Source organism: Peromyscus maniculatus, chromosome 23 (assembly GCF_049852395.1).
Source record: "Peromyscus maniculatus bairdii isolate BWxNUB_F1_BW_parent chromosome 23, HU_Pman_BW_mat_3.1, whole genome shotgun sequence".
NCBI classification, from domain to species: Eukaryota; Metazoa; Chordata; class Mammalia; order Rodentia; family Cricetidae; genus Peromyscus; species Peromyscus maniculatus.
This window is the reverse complement of record NC_134874.1, coordinates 2,496,480-2,514,114: the sequence shown is the minus strand read 5'-3', so window position 1 is coordinate 2,514,114 and position 17,635 is coordinate 2,496,480. Positions and strand designations below refer to the sequence as shown.

General features: G+C 56.3%; 1 protein-coding gene across 9 annotated transcripts in view; it reads right to left on the bottom strand.

The window, feature by feature from the left end:
• Window positions 1-17,635, bottom strand: part of Hps4 (HPS4 biogenesis of lysosomal organelles complex 3 subunit 2) — a 36,269-nt gene continuing 18,634 nt past the window's right edge. For 6 of the 9 annotated variants that reach the window (XM_006984114.3, XM_076560408.1, XM_042268047.2 and 3 more), the window contains 10 exons: window positions 14,441-14,548; window positions 13,965-14,081; window positions 12,999-13,093; window positions 11,847-11,919; window positions 9,876-9,912; window positions 9,267-9,363; window positions 8,071-8,899; window positions 3,551-3,683; window positions 3,050-3,158; window positions 1-469 (listed from right to left, as the gene is read on the bottom strand). In XM_006984114.3, coding sequence (XP_006984176.2) covers window positions 298-469; window positions 3,050-3,158; window positions 3,551-3,683; window positions 8,071-8,899; window positions 9,267-9,363; window positions 9,876-9,912; window positions 11,847-11,919; window positions 12,999-13,093; window positions 13,965-14,081; window positions 14,441-14,548 — 1,770 coding nt within the window. In that variant the 3' untranslated portion in view covers window positions 1-297. Of the gene's footprint in view, window positions 470-2,998; window positions 3,159-3,550; window positions 3,684-8,070; window positions 8,900-9,266; window positions 9,364-9,875; window positions 9,913-11,846; window positions 11,920-12,998; window positions 13,094-13,964; window positions 14,082-14,440; window positions 14,549-17,635 lie in introns of all 9 variants that reach the window. The other 3 variants (XM_076560409.1, XM_042268049.2, XM_076560410.1) reach the window with 1 other exon arrangement.

Genomic DNA, 17,635 nt, shown 5'->3' with positions numbered 1-17,635 from the left:
TCAGTTTGGTCATTTTATTTTTGAGCCCTTGGGAATCTGTTTCATAAACTTTGAAACTCAGCATCTCAAGGTTGCAGAGCACCATTGGTACCTTGAGTCAACTGTCAGCTGAGATTCCTTGAGGCTGCAGTCTGCTCTGCACCTTATACAGTCAAGTCACTTACGCATGGCAGAACCCAAGCCTCTCGGTCTCACGAAGCTGCCACTCAAGAGCAAGGTCCTGCTCAACCTCAGCACTGGGGACCCTGTCCGGAGGGGCTGCTGCAGGGCCCAGGTGGCACACGGGCTGTGCGCAGCTCACAGCAGGTTTACCCCGTGCTTCAGAAGCTTCCGCTTGGCTTTGCCTGCGAGGTTGAAGGCACAGTCCTGAGGGTTCGGGAAGCCCGAGCTGCGGGCAGTGGGCGCCAGCTGCTGGAAGTAGGTCTCCTGGGCAGGGTTACAGCAGGCGTACACAGCTGTGGAGGCGTTCCTATTGGGGAGGAGAGAGGACGACAGCTCAGGGGAGCCAGTGCGGGCCCTGGCTGGCCGCCCCAGTACCCAGTGCCTGCCGAGGCTCAGAAAATCCCTTTGAGCTGTAGGCCTGAGTGACAGCGGCCTTGTCTTGTCTTGTCAGCTCACCGGGGGCCGGGATGATCATGGCGGACCCGAGGTGGCTCCAGCCAGGGTCTGCAGTCACTGACGAAACGGACCCCGAGGCTGCTGTCAGTTCAACAGCAGCAGAGCGAAAGCCCTGCTCATGCCCCCCCCCTCACAATGGCAGGAGGGACTGCTCCACCACCGGCCAAGGAGCCCGGGCTTAGGAGGGTGGCTGGTGCTGCTGTACTCTGATGACGGTAAGGTGACAGAGGAGTGGGGTGTGACAGGAAGGAGGAAACCTGGACCCACAGGCTGACAGAGGGACAGAGAGAGGCAGATGAGGGCCTGCAGTGGGTATTCAGGAAGGTGGGTGTGGGGTAACCACGGAAACTGCAGCTGCTTCTTGGTAGCTAAGCTCCTGACAGCACTCTGTTCCACATCCTCGAAGCCCCGCCCCTCAGACACAGACGCAGGGCACACTCTCCCACACCCCACGTGCACACCACCCCAGGGCCGGCACCCTCCACGCCAGCATCATTTGCATTGTGGATTTAATCCCCCCACCCCATGCTCTTTCCCCCAGACCCGGGAAAAATACACTAACTGGGAAATTTGGGAAGAAAAAGGGTTACTTTACTCCATGAATATGCTACCAGTCTCATAAATATTCATAAGAACTCCTTAAAAATCCACCCTGCAGGGCCAGAGGGATGCTTGACAGCCTCCGTTGTCCTCCGACCCCACATGCACACTGCGGTGCACGTGCAAACATGTGCACACATACAGACATGCACACACATATGCGCACATCACATACACACACACACACACACACACACACACACACACACACACACACACACACTTTAAAAACCCACCTCCAGTATCCCCTCTGATGCTCCCCCACTTTGAGGACGGCTGCCCCAACTCCTCCACTTTGCTAGGCAAGCTTCGTCTTAACCCATCTCTCAGGGGAAATCTTCCCATCCAGGCGCAGGACCAAAGACTCTGACTTGTTAATGGACCCACCCGGTCAACTCTGGCCCCCTCATTCTTCCTGTCTTGAGACCTTAGCCTAACAAGCCTCAGTTTCCCTGATTCTAGCATGCAACAGTCAGGCTACGGCTCCTTCCCTCAGCTGCCTCCTGCTGGATGGGGAAGGGGAACCTCCAGGCCTTGGGCACCTGCAGGACCTGGCTGGCACAGGGGTCTTCAGCTCCTGTGAGGCGTTCCTCTCAGAGCTCAAAGGGGGTGTGGCCTGGTGGGAAACCATCTGTGTGGCAATGCCCACCCTCCTGCTGGCAAGCAGGGAACTCTTGGCCTTATTACAGAGCCCACAGGAGTCTGGGTGCACTCCTTAGCACGTGCCAAGGCACTGTGCCCCCATCACTGTGGTGAGAACCCACCCAGCATGCCTTGGGCTCTCCTCCACCCTGAACCCTCTCAGCTCCGGGAAGGTGAAGCACAGCGGCCACCAGCAGCTGGCGGGGCAGATGTCGACGCTCGCCTGCCGCCACCTCCCACTCAGCAGCCACACACCCAGCACCACCCAGGTCCCAGAGCGGTGGCTGCAGATGTAAGTCACACTTCGGCTGCCAGCTAGAGAGGACAGACTGTGCCATCAGCAGCAGATGACACCAGGGCAGACAGCGGCATCAGTGTGGCAAATGACAGGACAGGGGGGTTCGTCACCGAGGCTCTGAGCGCTCCCACTGAGTCCATGGTCTTCGCCCACCTAGTGGGAGCTATGGGAAAGAGCACACCCCTCAGTCATGGAGGCCTGCAGTCAAACCCTGGCCCTCGGCTTCGTGAGACTGGGACCTGGGACATCACTGCTCCCACATATGCTCACGTTTCTCACTATGAAGGGAGAGTGTGCTCGCACAGCCGGTCCAAGAGCCGACGGGCTGACGGAGGGGGCAGGGGAGGCTCTCCCTCCAGCCCTCTACCATGTCTGACTTTCCAAACCTAGCTTCAGAAAGCACAGAGAGAAAGAACACGGCTTGTTTAAACATCTAGTTTCAGGAATAGTTCACAGACTGCACCGACACCTGGAAGCGGAAGTACTGTGACAGCGGGGAAGGGAATGGGACCCTGTGTCGTCTGTGTCAGCCGGAGAACGAAAACTATGACCAAAGTGCCCTGGGGCACCGCCACACACGGAGACACAGGCTGGCTCTGGTGTGGATGGGCATCACAGGAATGTCCGCCTCTGAGGTTTCTGCAGTGAGCACTTGGTAACTAGAAGCCTGCAGTGTTGTCGGGCCGCCCTGAGGAACGGTGCAGCCCTGTGCTCTGTGACAGCAGGGACCTCGGGTTATACTACTGGTGTAACCTGCATGTTTAGAGCAGGGAAGACTCGGGGAAACCCGACCTGCGCATGCATGGGAGGAAGGTCTCCCAAGGGACCACCCACACTCACCACTTGGTGACGAGGACTGGCAAGGCTGCTGTGAGGGGCTCGGAGGCTCACCTGATGGTCATCTCGTACAGCGTCGGCAGCCGGGTGAAGTCGGAGTGCATGAGGCTGACGGCCTGCAGAAAGCGGCGGTCCTGGGGAGCAGCCACTAGCGGCAGGTTGGCTGGCAGAAGGAGACAGAGGTGGTGAGCGGCTGCCCTCCCCCAGTCCTGGGGCCCAGTCCTGGACATGGGGGCAGCGAGACTGAAGCCTGAGTGTAGGCGAGAGACCTGGGGACAAACAGGTCTCTGCTGCTGCCTGGGAGAGAGCATGGCCAGCCCGCTGCAAGCCACAGCAACTCCCGCCCTGGGGCCGACCTTACCACAGAGGCTTAAACTCCCAAGTTCCCACTGGGGAAAGAGCAAGCTTGAAAAGGAGCAAATGGGCATTGGCCAGTGAGCTCAGTGGTTATGCCCTAGCTGTGGCCAGAGGGCTGTGCCCTGCTGCATTGCCATGACTGGGGCTGGGTTCTCCCCCCACCCCTGTAGAGCTGGGTTCCCTGTACCTGTCCCTTACCTGTGAGCACGCTCTGGATTCGGTCATAATGCACAAAGTTGTATGTGTTGCTTGTGAGGCTAGCCTCGTCTCTGGGTAGTGTCTCCTTCAGGTGGACTTCCAGCCCATTCAGGGATGCCAGGCTGCTGTGGTACTGCAGAGGGACCAGGAGTGGGTCACAGGCTGGCAGACTCGGTTAAGAAGCAAGCACCTAGACAAAGCCTCTGTGGTCATCAGACTCAGCAAAAACAGCCAGTGCCTCCACCTGAAGCATCAAGTTCCACTCACACGCTCCTTTTGCTTGTTTGAGACAGGGCTTCCCTATGCAGCCCCAACTGGCCTGGAACTCACTGAGACCAGGCTGGCCTCGAACCTGTGGAAAGCCTCCCGCATCTGCCTCCTGGATCTTGGATTATAAGTGTGTACCACCCCCAGCCCCTTATGTTCATATATACATATATTTTCCTTTGTGTGTGTGTGTATGTGTGTGCCGTGTTAAGTGAGTGCGTGTGGAGCTCACAAGAGGTGTCCCATCCCTTGAGCAGGTGTACAGGCAATGGTGAGCTGTCCAGGGTGGGTGCTAGCCCTGAACTCAGGTCCCCTGAACAAGAACCAACTCTTAACTGCTAAGTCATCTCTCCAGCCCCATGGTCTAATATTTGTAAATGAAGGGTCACACTGTGTGGTGATAAAATGAGCGGCCTCTAAGTTAGGAAGCGTGAGGCAAGGTAGCACTAACCCAGAGCCCAGCACTCAGGAGGCTGACATGGGAGGGTCACAAATTTGAGGCCACCATGGGTAGAAGAAAGGAAGAAAAGAAAAAGGAGGAAGAAGAAAAAGGGGAAAAGAAAAGAAAAATTACCCACGATGTCACCACCCAGGGGAGGCAGCCTAGCTGTGGCTTCCCAGAAGCCCTAGGGAACTATCCATCTTGTTTTCTTTCAATATTTACTTATTTTTAATTTATCTGCCTTATGTGTGCAGAGGCCAGAGGAAGGCATTAGATGCCCTGGAGCTGGAGTTCCAGGTAGTTGTGAGCTGCCTGATATGGGCGCTAGGATCTGAACTCGGGTCCCCCGGAAGGTCCTCTGAAGGGCAGCGAGTGCTCTTCACCTCTGAGCCATCTCTCCTGCTCTGGGACCATTGGCTTTAACAATACTGGCGCCCTACTGTGCTCCCAGTGTTTCCTACACGGCCTGGATCAAGTTCATCAGGAGTTAATCTTTCCCGTGAAGAACGTGCAGTTCTACAAGGACGGAGGAATGCCATCCAGTGGCCTGTGCTCAGTGGCTCTGAGAGCCTGGAGGAATGAGCCCACACTGTCCCCGCAGGTAAACAGTGTGGGACAGATCCCACGAACGAGTCAATGGACACACAGTCAGTGCCCAGCACTTCAACCCTGGCCTCCCAGTGTGCAGCTGAGGAAAGCAGGTGTGTGCAGAGCTACCTCTGCCCCGACGGCCGGCACACTCACCAGGACAGGGTTAGCAGACACAACAGGCCCAGGCCACAAAGTTGTGTGTGCCGGGCAGGGGTGGGGGGGTGGCAGTGGGTGACACAAGGACACCCAGGGGAGCTCGCCATGGAGCAAAGGGGGCACTGGACACCCAGGGGAGCTCACCATGGAGCTGGAGGGGGCACTAGACACCCAAGGGAGCTCATCATGGAGCTGGAGGGGGGCACTAGACACCCAAGGGAGCTCGTCATGGAGCTGGGGTGGGCACTGGACACCCAGGGGAGCTCGCCATGGAGCTGGGGGGGGCACTAGACACCCAAGGGAGCTCATCATGGAGCTGGAGGGGGGCACTAGACACCCAAGGGAGCTCGTCATGGAGCTGGGGTGGGCACTGGACACCCAGAGGAGCTCGCCATGGAGCTGGGGTGGGCACTGGACACCCAGGGGAGCTCGCCATGGAGCTGCACTACACCTTCTGGATCTTAGGGACGTGATAACATCCACCCCTCAAGCTGCTAGCAAGAGATAGGGAAACCTGGACCAGAGAGTGAGCCAACTAAATCCTGTTCTCTCTAAATGTATTAGGCTCTACTTCCAAAATTTTCTGCCCGGCTTGCAGTCAAGATAGAGCTGCTTAGCCATAAACGCTCAGAAGATATGTGATACAATATGGAGGAGACTTCTCTGATGACTAAGTGCTGTCACGGGTGCAGGGGCCTGGTTAATCCAAGTGACCTGCCTCTGTACAGCCTAGCACCTGAGGACAGTTTTGTACGTTACAGCATTGTCTGCATTTGTACAGTATTGTGAGAAGTCTACAGGGTGGTCACGGAAGGTCACAACCACATACACTGCCTGGTTTTGAACCACACAAGGCTGTGGAGTTTGCAAAGCTGAAAACATCGGCCTTCTGAGTCCCTGAATAAAAAGCTCTCTGACTGGTTATGCAGCATGATCTCAGAATGGCCCAAGGAGACACAGGGCTCTGGCTTCAGTCCACACCACAGCCGAGGGCAGGCGATGGAGCACTGTGGGCTGGGGGAGCAGTGTGTGTAGCCCAAGTGGCTGAGATGGGAAGCTTTTCCATTGGGTATCTCACCAAGTGCTCCCACCCTGACTTTAAGCAGGCCTTGCCTCTGACCCAACCCCCCCCCATGCCCTTGTGCATGGCCTAATGCAGCAGTAATTCATAGGCTCCCTGCAACTGAAGGCCCATGGGAATATGGTGGGTGCAGAGCTGAAAACCAGGCTCTGGAACACTAGGCTGCCCCCTGCTGGGGGCCTCCCGCACTTCCCCTTGACAGCACAGCGCTCTGGCTCAGGAGCCTCCCCCCCTCCCCCCCCCCCCCCCCACTGCCCAGCCTCCTCCGTGCGGACAGAGCCTCTCCAGAGGCTGTGCACCCTCTGGCTGGCTAGCCTGCGGGACCACGCTGCAGAGACCAGGTGGAGCATTTTCTTCTCAAGTCTACTCTATTTAAGACAGAGACGGTAACAAGCCTCCCCTATCAAGCCGACTGGGGTCTGTCTGGCTCAAGTCCACTCCCTCACATCAGCACACCGCTCAAAGTCAGCAGCTCCCCGGTGTAGACAGCACCACCAGCTTGGTCTCCCTTACCCTGCACCCCACTTCCTGGGCCTAGCAGCACCAACCCTACTCTGCGGGCAAGCTGGAGGCTGTGGTTACAACAAATGTCTCCACACAGCAGAGGCTGCAGAGGGCAGGGCACTCTCCGCTCATCTTCCAACCTATCAGGTTGGAAGTGAGCAGTGAGAATCACCGGGAGCTCGGGGCCTCCACCTCACGAGGCTCTTTTCCTCCCAGGACAGGAGCTGCAGTGTCTGCCTTCCGGAACCGCCCTCCGCTTGGCTAGCACAGCAAGCCAGCTGAGCATACAATCATGCAGACCACCCCTCCCCAAGGCAGCCTGGCTGGGTCTCTTCAGAGGGTCAGGGGCTGCCTTCAAACACCAGGGCCTTCGAAGCAAACACTCTTGAGGCTCCGCATACACAGTAAGAACTGGGGGAAGCCAAGGCACAGAGTTGCCCTGCATGGAGCCGCAGCCAGGACCCTTCGCTGGCCTAAAGCAGAGGTGAACACAGCCACCCACAGCTCTGCTAAATGAGGACACAGGCAACAAGCCTCAGCTCGGGGCTGTGTGCAGGGTCTGTGGAAGGAGACAGAAAAGTCAGGTAGCTTACAGAGAAGCTGCCCAGCAGCCTGCCTGGCGCTCCAAGGTGACTGGCTCCTCAGTGGAGGGCCGCAAGGCATGCATGTCAATGAGACGGCCTCAGAATAATGTGGATTTAAGAAGAAAAACAAGTCGAGCCCCAGAACACCATTTGCCCTGCAGCAACTGTTCTTCCTGCCAACCACAGCAATGTTGTTACCATAGCAACTCTCTTGCCAGCGTGGGCCTGGACCCTAGAGCTCAGTTCACTGCTTCAGGAAGGGATGGCTATTCAAAGAGAGCCCTCCGCAGCCAGTTTGGATCTCAAGCGTGCTTTGTGAAGCCACCAAGTCACCATGTGAGCCTGGCCTAGGAAGAAAATGTGGGGTTCCTGGGACCCCCAACCCCACCCAGGCTGTCATGTGCTGGTGACAGCGCCGTGCTACCTCAGCTAGGAGCTGAGCCAGGAGCCGGGCAGCTCAGCCTTGCCTGCATGACCTCACCACCTCAGGGTGGGAAGCCCAACACCACTGCAGGCCACTGAGAAGGAAACAAGGCACTGAGGAGGGGGCTGTGTGCAAGACACTCTGCTCAGCTCTTCCTTCCCCAACACCCGTGCTCCCAGACTCCGGGGAGCAGAAAGGAGTGCTCCCAGACTCCGGGGAGCAGAAAGGAGTGCTCCCAGACTCCGGGGAGCAGAAAGGAGTGCTCCCAGAGAGGCAGAAAAGGAAGAGCCTGACATCTGTCTGCTGGCGCTATGATGCATGTGTGGCTCTCTCTTACACACCCCGAAAACCTCACAGAAGTGGGCACTACCCTCAGCCTCACTACACACACTGGGGGGTTCTTTCCAGGGGGCTGGCCGATGCACGCTCCTAGGAGGAAGATGAGGGTACAGGGGAGCCGGGGACACTCACCACCTCCTCGATGGCTGCCATGTCTCTGAGAAGAGGCTCCTCAGCCAGCAGGGACAGGACCAGGCCATTCACACTGTGGATGTATAGGTTCATAGGCCAGAGCCCTGCATGGGGCCCAGCTGGGGACGGCCTGAAGCCACTTCTGTCTGCAGAGATGCCAGGGCCCTGAGAGTCGGGTGAGTGCAAAGTGCACGCTGGGCCTCCGTGGCTCTCTCGGCTTCCACCCCCACACTGCTCCGTACCGGGCTCTGCTCCCACAGGACCCTGCGGAGGAAGCACCACAGGCCTACTGCTTCTTCTGGGGAGAGGGTCTGTGCCAGGAACTTGGGTTTGGCCGTTGGTGATGGGAAGGTCTGCAAGCCACTCCAGCCCTCCGCTCTCGGGGGGCCTCTCCAGAGGGGAAGGGTCCAGGCAGCGGCACACTGCTGTGTCTTCAGGCAGAGTGGGGGCCTGGTGGCTGGTGATGACAGCTTCTGGATCGCCTAGGGCAGGCGTGGGTGGGGAGGCTTCCTGAGCCTCAGAGATGTGGATTTCAGATAAGTCCAGTGCCTCTTGGGAAAAACCCAGCTCCTGCTGCAGCCTGCTGCTGATGCCAGAACCCTGGCCACAGGCAGTGGTGCACAGTCCTGCAGCTGCAGCCTGCTCCTGCTCCTGCCCAAGCAAGTGTCCATCTGCCCCCCTGCCATTCAGCCATGCTCCATCATGAGGTGTGGGCTCCACAATGGCGGCTGATGTCCAGGCCACAGATGCCACACGCCTAGTGGCATCTTCTGTCTGGGGAGGGGTGCTTCGATCCCCGGGAGGGTTCTGAGATGAACTTTCCCGGAGTCTGGCAAACAAAGGAGACGTCACATCAGTGGAGTACAGGACAAAGGCTTCCATGGGGACACTGGGGCTCCGATCCCCCGAAAGGCACAGGCACCAGTGACAAGTAGCCATCTGCGCCCACAGAGCTCCAGATGCCACCGCGGTCAAACACAAAAGTAAAGAAAGGCACTGGCTGGTGAGGGCTTGTCACAATGAGGTCACGATCACTGACCAGAGGTGGCCACGTCACCACAACTAAAGGTCTCCTGAGAGCGGCTCCACACTGGGTGTCACCCCGAGTCTGCTGCATCCCCCGAAGCTAGGACACCTGGGACCAGTGGAGGATGCAGTGGGGAGCACACACGCCACAGGAGGAGCACCCCACCTACCTGGTCCCCTGCTCCACTGGGAACTCGTGGAGGGCAGCGATTTCCTCCTCACTCAGGAAAACCGGGGTGATCTGCACGTTAGGCGGCAATGCCCTTCCTGCAGATAAACACAACATGGGCGGGGCTCCCCGGCACGCACACACCTCACACCACACCTGGCTCAGACCGGGGTGGCTCCCTCAGCCCAAAGCCCCAGAGCTGCAGCCTAGATGCTGTGAGCAGCAAGGAAAGACGAGCGTGGCAACTTCACTGCGGTGTGGAGAAGGGAGACATCAGACAAGCTGTTGGGAGAAACGGCTTTCAGCTGGCCAAGGACCCAGCAAAGCTTTAGAATGAGGCAGAGCCTCTTGGGGAAGCCACTCCATCCTGGAGGAGTTAGCAGCCACCAATTTTCTTCCTCTCTCCATCACCACACCCCACACACGTCCAAACCACGTCACAGAATGGAGACAAAGCAGGGCATGCCCCAAACATGACCTTGGAAATCGGGGTGCCAAAGGGTAACTGTCTTATAACTGTACTAGGCCCATCTGCTCTCTGAGCAGAGGAAATCCACACAGGGGGCTCATCCCGGCATGAAGGCGGATACCACTGTCCCACACCACATACCTGCATCCTGTGGGGCAGCCCCTGCTCCAGGAAGTCCCTGAAACAAACATACACACAGGTTGGTGCCAGGCACCACGTTCTCCTCTTGACAACCACTAGGAATTCATGGCACCATCTGCTCACAGGACTCAGCCAAGCCCAGAGAGCTGGTGTGACCCTGTGCCAAGAGCCCAGCAGATGGAGCAGGGCCACTTGCTCCTCAGAGGCCAGGAGGAGGCAAGAACTGGGCCCACTCGGCTTCAAAGCGGCAGCTCCAAACTGTTAAGTGTCCCCCATGAAGGACCAAAGCAAGGATTCCCCACTGGAGTCCGCCTTTGGGAACCAAGTCTAGAGTGCAGCCACAGAGGCTGGAATATATGCAGCCCAGGGGCAAAGCTCAAGACCCTGGGCTCCGATCCCCAGCAGCAATAAACAAACAGACAATTAATATTCTCTCTCTCTCTCTCTCTCTCTCTCTCTCTCTCTCTCTCTCTCTCTCTCTCTCTCTCTCTCTCTCAAGCTTACAATCCTGTTAATACTTGGGAACTTCCTCTTTAAGTCAATGTCTTTTACTACTTTGACACATTAAATAAAATTCAGTATTTTCACTTAAAACAGTGTAAGTGATTGCACTCACTGTAAAATCTCTGGCTAAGACCTGGGGAAGTCTGCAGCAGCTCGTGCACATCACCTGGCCCTCAGCCACAGAGCAGCCGCTAGCAGTTCCTCAGTACAGGCGAGAGGGGACAGGTTCCCGGCCTTAGGGGCTGTGAGCCTCTGTCCCAACCACGGACCCTGGCTGCTGCACTGGAGAACAGCTCAACGCGACTGCTCGCGTGTGGCAGCATCAGCGCCCTCAGCTCCCCCTTCACTAGCAGGCTAGAGCGCTGCCTTTCCTCAGGATGGAATCCCAGAAGCTGAGGGGCAAGGGCGTCTGAAAGCACAAACCGCTGACAGTGAGGGCAGCCCTCCAGACGCGCACCCCACAGGCAGCCAGAGCCCACCAGGCTCCGAATGTCGACGCACTCTCACTCTCACGGTGAGAGAGAGGCCAGTGACGCATCTGAAACAAAAGCTCCCCGAAACAAGCCGGGCTGGTGGGGCATCCTGGGACCCCAGCCCTGGGGAGGTGAGGCAGATGGATCAGAAGTTCAACTCTCTATGTAGACCAGGCTATCCAATGGGAACCCCATCTCCAAAATCCAAACAAACAAAACAACCGAGAGAGAAAGAGGGAGAGAGACTAGACAGGAACTGCCTGGTGAAGCGGTGGAGCTACGGGGCTGTCTGGGCCATCTTCTCCCGTCCCTAAACAGGTTCTCACTGTGCAGCCCTCGCTGTCCTGGGACTCGCTTTGTAGACCAGGCTGGACTCAAACTCACACAGAGCCACCTGCCTCTGCCTCTGGAGTGTGTACCACCATGCCACCTGCCTGTGGACAGTTTTGTTCTTCACACACACACACACACACACACACACACACACACACACACACACACACACACAATGAATGCACGCGAAGCTCAGTGTCTCCCTCCGCCCTTCCCTCCTGTTTCTTCTTCTTTTCCTCTAGTTTTAGAGACAGAATCTCAGTATGTAGCCCACGGGAGCTCATGACTGTCCTGCCTCAGCTTCCCAGGGCTGGCCCGAGAGGCACACAGCACCATGGCCAGCGGTTTTCCTGCTAATTTAAGCATACATTCTTTCCAGTGTGCCCTCTGTTATCAACACTAGGCTAGTGGAGAGCTGAATGCACGCAGCTCTGCTGGGCCTGGAAGAACCAGTGCCCAAGCCCCCCCCCCCCACACACACACACAGGGCACATGCTGGCGTTCACCCTTGCTTTACTCCTTCACCACACCAATGGATGAAGAGTTGTGACAGTCAAGGAAACAAGTGCCCTAGACCTGTCCGCCACGTGGCGCCAGCCCCCCACAGCTGGATGGCAGCTGTTCTGGGTCACCTCCCACCAGGTCGCAGGCTGTACTCTACCTGGTCTGCAGGGACAGTCTGATGAAGCAGGACCTTGGCGGTGAGGGAAGGAGGGAGCTGGGAATTCACAATCCTGAGGGTAAGACACAGGGACAAGAATGCCATGAAAAGAAGTGCTGGGGCCTCTCAGCTCCAGAGACACCAGGTCCCTGGAGGTAGAGGATCCTGGGGATGTGGCTGGCTGAAGTTTCATCTAGTAGATCCTCGGTGAAGGGCTCTCCGTTCTGCAGGCCCCACGGAGAGTCAAAATGTAAGCTCTCCAATCAGGCAGGGATGAGGTGTCAGAAGACAGTAGGCGTGTTAAAAACACAGGTAAGCCCCCTGTGAGCACTGGAAGGGAGTCCCTGAGCCAACCATTTGGAGCACAAAGGTAGCCAGCCTTTCAGAGGGCAGGCAGCTGAGGGTGCAGCTGCAGGTCAGGTCGCTCCTCCCTGAGCTCTAGGCCAGCCTGGGCTCTGTCTACACCAGCAGGAGCGAAAGTGCCTCCACTGCACACGCCAAGACCTCAGTGCTGTGTCCCACGGCACAGAGAGCAGAGGGCATCGGTATGGGGCTTTGTACAGGGGCACAGCGTGGCACTTCTTCCACACTGCCGGCCACAGGGACAGCTGAGAGCAAGGCAGAGGGGCCTCTACTCTCTGTGCAGCTGGGACAAGAGAGGGCTGGGCATAACGGTACGTGCTTTCAGTCTCAGCACTTGGGAGGCAGAGACAACTGATCTTTGGGAGTTCAGAGCTGGCCTGGTCTACATGGAAAATTCCAGGACAGCCAGGGCTACACGGTTAGATACTGTCTCAAAATAAAGTGTGTGCAGGTACTTATTACACATGTGCTTACATGTATTATATATGTGAGATAGAAAATGAGTGAGAAAACAAACACTATTTTTACATTTTTTAGACATTTATCGTGTGTGTTGTCTGCGTGTGTGTGCGTGTGTGTGTGTGTGTGTGTGTGTGTGTGTGTGTGTGTGTGTGTGCGCGCGCATACCCAGAGGCAAATGTCCCTTTCCTGAGCAGTTCCCAGTGGCACGGTGATGCACCCTCGGCCAATCTACATGACCTGGCCTTTGTTAAACCACTACAGACACTGATCTGGAACTAGCGGGTCCAGTGAGGGGAGCCCACTGGGGACACAGGGAGCACAACTCACAGTCCTTTATAGAGGATGCAGCCAGCGAGGACATGGGGCGAGCGCTGGCAGGTCTGTAAGATGAGGGCTGCCTTCAGCAGCAGCAGAGGCTCCACCTGGGGGAAACGAGACATGCGCCCATCAGCATGCTTACAAGTGTCTGGGGCAACAGTGACGTGGGCTTCACAGACCAGCTGAGGGGATCACAGCCCACAGCCAGCCCACAGTTCTTGTAAGGAATCAGCTGCTCAACCACAAAGAACCGCCCAGACACTGCAGCCTTCTGGCTCCCTGCCTGGCTGCCAGCACTGATGTGAGCCAGGCGGTCAGGAGAAGAGAGGCCGGACACACACAGGGCGACCTCACTCTCACAGCCCCAGACTGTGTTCAGTACCAACTGGCCTTCCAAGTTGTCCACACGAGTGGGAAAACCTAGCCCATGCCCAGCACAGTGGGCTCTGGAAATGCGGAGTGGTCCCAGCTACTTTCTTCAGCAGGGAGAGGAAAGGGCCAGATCTGAGAGGCACAGGCACCCAGGCCAGCCACATGGCAGCCCGCGCTCAGTAGGTGAGTGTGAGTGGGAAACGGAATGGTTCACAGAGAGAGGACCTTCCTGCCTCTCTCAGATGCAGATGAGTTCAAATGCGCTCCAGGCACTTTGATGGAATCACTGAAGCCATGCCGGGTGTGGAGAGTTCAGAGGCGATGGTGACACTCCATTCAGTGAGATTTATCTGGTGCCTGTTGGTGCAGCCTCACTGGCCTTCAGAAGGTCTGAGAGGCAGCAGCCTGCCTCACCCCCGCAGCAGCCTGGAAACTGCTGGAGAACACGTGTCCTCTCACTTCTCCAGCTGCATGCCCTGCTGCAGGTGTCCCGCACACTCACAGCCTGCCGCAGGTGTCCTGCACACCCACAGCCCCGTGCCAGCAGCCCACACCCACAGCCCCATGCCATTCGGGCAGTGAAGAGGAGGGCAGCAGCCTTACTTTGCTGTGGTCCAGATTCCAGAGGGCGTTGAAGATCCTGTGGGACTCACTGGTGCTCCTGAGGACCTGGGTGATGACAGAGTCCCACTGCAAGCTCAGCTCCTCCTGAGCACGGTTCTGAGATAAAGACAGAGGGACTCAGCGCCTGAGGTCGGGCACGGGCTCTTCAGTAAGGGTTGCTACTTTCTGCAGGGGACTTCCCAACAGGAAGACAGCAGGGTGGACAGGCCTGTCTCATCCCATCCCGGCCACACATGTCTTAGCTCTCACTCCAATGACCATCCTGAAGAAAGGGGCACCAACCCACAGAGGAGGGGAGAGCAGACACATGAGGACACAGGCATCGCCAAGGGGCTCTAGGGTGTGCCACCTTGTCACACGGCACCACGTAATACAGGTGTCAGGCTCAAGGAAGGCCTGGTCCCAGCAGTGCTGCGCTTGAAGGGCCCAATGCCCCTGGCAATCCACACTTGTACCTCATAGGCCAGGGAGACGGGGCCCATGCAGAAATGAAAGAATCCAATGAGTCGGTCCAGAAACTGCCTGCAGCTGACATCCGAGAGTTCCACACCACAGCCCAGAGCCTGCAGAGCGAGAGCAGAAAGACAGTTCTTGTAGCTTGTCTCTGAGGCCACAACCAGAATCCAGGCTCTCTAAGGCACCTGCCACAGGCCCTTGAAGTCACCACCTAGCCAGGCAGGGTAGCTCCAGATTGCATTCCTGGCAGTTGGGAGACTGAGGGATGATGATCAGCCTGGGCTACGTACAGAGTGTTCCAGGTCAGCCTGAGCTACGGTGAGATCCTGTCTAAAAACTGTATCTTCTAGAGAATTGCCCCGAGGGACTGAAACATGGCTCGTCAGTGGAGCATTTGCCTAGCATGTGTGAAGTCTCAGTTGAAAACAAAGGAGCATCAGTCTGTGTGAGCCCGTGAGGAAGAGTCATTTGATCAATGGCCTTGATCAATGGCCAAGATCCCAAATAGGGGGAGAGCTTCAGAAATCCATAACAAAAGAAAAGAGCAGGAAACAAACAAACAAACAACACCCACCTAGAAACCCAGCAAAGCAGCAAACGGCCTGGGCTGCACAGACGGAGACAGAGCAACAGAAGCCACTTCCAACAGGTAAGCAAAGTCCTGCCTCCGGGACGAGCCCACAGCCCTCACAGGCAGACAGGGGACAAGTGAGTGACAAAGGGAACCCTCGCCTATCACAATGCTGTGCAGCAGTTCCCTCCGATATTAGACCCTTCCATCTCGGAGGAGGGAAGCTCTTTAATACTCGGGGTGTTTACAGTGAAACACTCCATCCTGCAGAGAAGCTTCTTAGGCTCAGGAAGGAAGCAACTCAAAACAGCTCCAGGAAGTCCCTGAAACTGAGCAGATTCACTAGGCCCCTCCCTCCCCAAGAGGCTACAAGTGATAAAGACAGCTAAGAGTCACTCTGAGAGGCCGAGCTGCCTGGAGGAGGCTCAGACCAACTGAGGCACCAGGAAAGGACACTCTTGACCCATTGAGCTGCCTGCAGGCTGTGTACTGTGCTCCAGGTTCCCAGCTTTGTGAGCTGTCACCCGGGCTGGCTAGGTGTTAATGATGCAGCCATCTTTGAGTTGTCTCTACTCCTGTTAGTACCTCCAGTAAACTCACTGGCTCACCAAACTGGGCTTTGGTGGTACCTATACTTTGGTCTGCCATGGCCTCCCTATCTAGGGTGAGTAGACACTTGTGATGGCTAGCTTTATGTAAACTTGACATAAGTTTACAAGCTAGAGTCATCTGAGAGGGAACCCAACTGAGAAAATGCCTCCATAACACTGGGCTGTACGCAATCCTGTAGAATATTTTCTTAATTAGCAATTAATGGGAGGGTCCAGCCCATTGTGGTCCTGCGTTTTGTAAGAAAGCAGATGGAGAAAGCCATGTGAACAAGCCAGCAAGCAGCACCCCGCCATGGCCCCTGCATGCCCTGTTTGAGTTCCTGTCCTGACTTCCTTCAGTGATGAACAGTGATGTGGAAGTGTGAGCCGAAGAAACCTTTTCTCCAAAAACTGCTTTGGTCATGGTGTTTCATCACAGCAACAGCAACCCTGACTAGGACAACCCTTCCATCTCCCCCAGGAACACAACACACACTGTCTGCCATGAAGGCCCGCGGCTGTGAGAAGACTTGAGTCCACTAGAAAATAAAACAGAGCCTTGAGTTACAGCTGTTAGTACAAGAGCTGCCAGCCCGACCTGCTTTCTGCCTCTGTAACCACGTGCTGCTGGAAACGCCCTCTTGTGGTCCCAGCCAGTAGTCCCTTACGGTGCTCAGTTACAGAGACCAAAACCGAAACCCACCAATGAGGAGGAGAATCAAGAATGACACCATAAACACCCGAGTGGCTGCAGCTGGGCCCCCGAGTTCTTCGGGCTACCTGAGTCACCGGTATGAATAAACTGCGTTCTCCACTCGAGGTCAGGAAGTCTGTTCTGAGAGTGGCGTTTCCCACAACAGCTGAATGCTATCTTGTTGAAGACTGAGCTAACTTGGCCTGAGGTCATGGAACATCCCCAGGTGGGGAGTTTTAGTGTGGCTGCTATAACCCCTAGGTGAGGGAAGGCTCAGAGAGGCAGCAGAGGGCAGGAGGGCAGGGCACTGAGAAGCTGAAGGGTGTAGGTGGCAGGAGGTAGGCACAGGCTGGGAAGTGCATTAAGAGACACAGCCCCATCCTTGGTGGCCAGGAATAGATCTCACTAATTGAGAGTAATGTTGGGGGCTTGATAGCTCTGAGCCCAAGCCGAGTGGGTGGGTTAAACCTGTCTGTCAAAGCTGCAAAGCCCCAAGAACTCTGAAGTTGGAGGGTGTGCATGACACCCACAAAAGCGTCCCTCCAGCAGGTGATTAACACTCAGAAGGTCTTGGAAGTAGGAAGGTGGGTCCTCTGCTGTACACACCTAGTGCCGTGAGTGCTCCCACACTTCCAATGCGTGTGGGCGGCACCCAAGACTAGAGCATCAGCCACCTCCAGGTAGGCAGGATCCGGCGAGGATTAGAGAATCTACCTGGCCCAAGGACACAAAGCGGAGGATGGCCAGCAGAGCTGACTCCTGCACAGGGACAGGGACAGTGGACACCTGTCCAACCCTGACTGAGGAGCTGTACAAGTCCCAGGAAAGCCTGGCTTCTCCCTTCCCCAGGACTCACAAAGAAAGAGACTCCAGTGTCACTCAGGACGTTTGTCTGGGGTTGTTTTTGGCTTTTTGAGCTTAGGACATCCCTCACCACCACCACCACCCCACCACCCCCCAACCCCGTTTTCTTATTGAATTCCTGCTAGAACTTCTACTGAAGTTTTTGAAGTTGTGCTTTTATCCGCCTATCTATTTCAGTTGCACATTCATCCAACCTCGGTTATGGACTTGCCACTCTTGTTCAGCAGGTTTTGGGTTTTTTTTTTTTTTTTGTTTTGTTTTTGTTTTTTGTGGTGATATTTTGTTGTACTCTAATAAAATTTGCCTGAAGACCGGAAGACAGAGCCAGCCACTAGAATAAACAGAGGCCAGGCAGTGGTGGCACACACCTTTAATCCTAGCACTCTGGAGGCAGAGATCCATGTGGATCTCTGTGAGTTCAAGGCCACACTGGGCTACATGAGCTTGATCCAGTCTAGGACAGAAACAGCTGGGC